The sequence below is a fragment of the Lactuca sativa genome, chromosome 5 (assembly GCF_002870075.4).
Source record: "Lactuca sativa cultivar Salinas chromosome 5, Lsat_Salinas_v11, whole genome shotgun sequence".
In the NCBI taxonomy this organism is placed as follows: Eukaryota; Viridiplantae; Streptophyta; class Magnoliopsida; order Asterales; family Asteraceae; genus Lactuca; species Lactuca sativa.
In genome coordinates, this window is record NC_056627.2 from 286922554 (window position 1) to 286923706 (window position 1153).

Below are 1153 nucleotides of genomic sequence, written 5' to 3' on the forward strand. Positions count from 1 at the left end.
ATGAAGCAAAAGCAGAAAACTGCTTTACCCTCCACTTCCTTATCTATCTCGAGCCATGTGAAACTCAATACACCGGAGCAGAAGAAATTCATGGAAAAAGTGTTATCCTTCTCAACCAATGCTTCATTCTTAAAATCTATGGCTAAACTTCCTAAATTCATTAAGGAAGTGATGACGAACCGAATGGATTTGGGAAAAGCATCCATCATCATGCTTAACGAATTGTGTTCTACAGCCATCATTGAGGGGTTGCCAATAAAAATAGGAGATTTGGGGCGGTTAACTTTGCCTTGCGAATTCGGAAATTCTACTTTAATAAATTCTTTATGCAAATTAGGGGCTAGCATCAATCTCATGCCCTATTCCTTTTACAAGAAGGTCACATTACCAAGGCTACAAAACACAAGAATGAAAATTCGAATGGCAAATCAATCAATAACTCATCCACGTGGAATTGTAAAAGACTTAGTGGTGAAGCTTGGAAAAATCATTTTTCCAGTAGACTTTGTAGTCTTAGATATGAAGGAAGACGATGGCCTTCCTATAATCTTAGGAAGACCATTCTTGAGTACCACGAGAGCCCTAGTTGATATTCATGACTCTAAGCCTACACTTCAAGTAGAAGACAAAGAAATAACTTTTGAAATGAACCAAAGAGTGATTCATGACTAACCTTTAAATGAGGTGTTAAGAGTAAACAATTTGGATGGATGGTGGAAAACAAAGGAGTAAATGAAAGTCTCAACGAGTTAAAGGAAAAAGAAAAATGATGGAGGAAAAGATCAAGGCATGGGAGCATCCTTAAGGTGAAGGAGCCAACCTTACCAAGCCAAGAGCCTCAATCCCCATGGTTTTTGATATTTTCGCTTTCGTAAAATCAAATGCTCAAGTAGATGAAGCAAGCGAAGCAGAAAATTTTGACTCGAGTGATGATGATGATGAGCTAAGTGAAAGAAGGTGGATCGGAATAATGATGAGCAGATGATTGACAAGATGGAAGTGGAAACGAGGGGAAAAAGAGGAAGAATGGAAGACACAATATGTTGAAAGAAAAAAAGGTTGAAACGCAAAAATGGGGAACATGCCAACAAAAAGAAAAAGGAAAACATGAAAAAGGCATATATAAGGAAATTTCAGGCTTGCAAAAGAAGGT

At 37.7% G+C, this 1153-nt stretch overlaps 1 protein-coding gene across 1 annotated transcript; it reads left to right on the top strand.

Moving 5' to 3' along the window:
- Nucleotides 1–672, top strand: LOC111910055 (uncharacterized). Its single transcript, XM_023905848.1, has one exon. The coding sequence runs from the start codon at nt 1–3 to the stop codon at nt 670–672; it is 672 nt and encodes a 223-aa protein (XP_023761616.1).
- The last annotated feature ends 481 nt before the right edge of the window (nt 673–1153 follow it).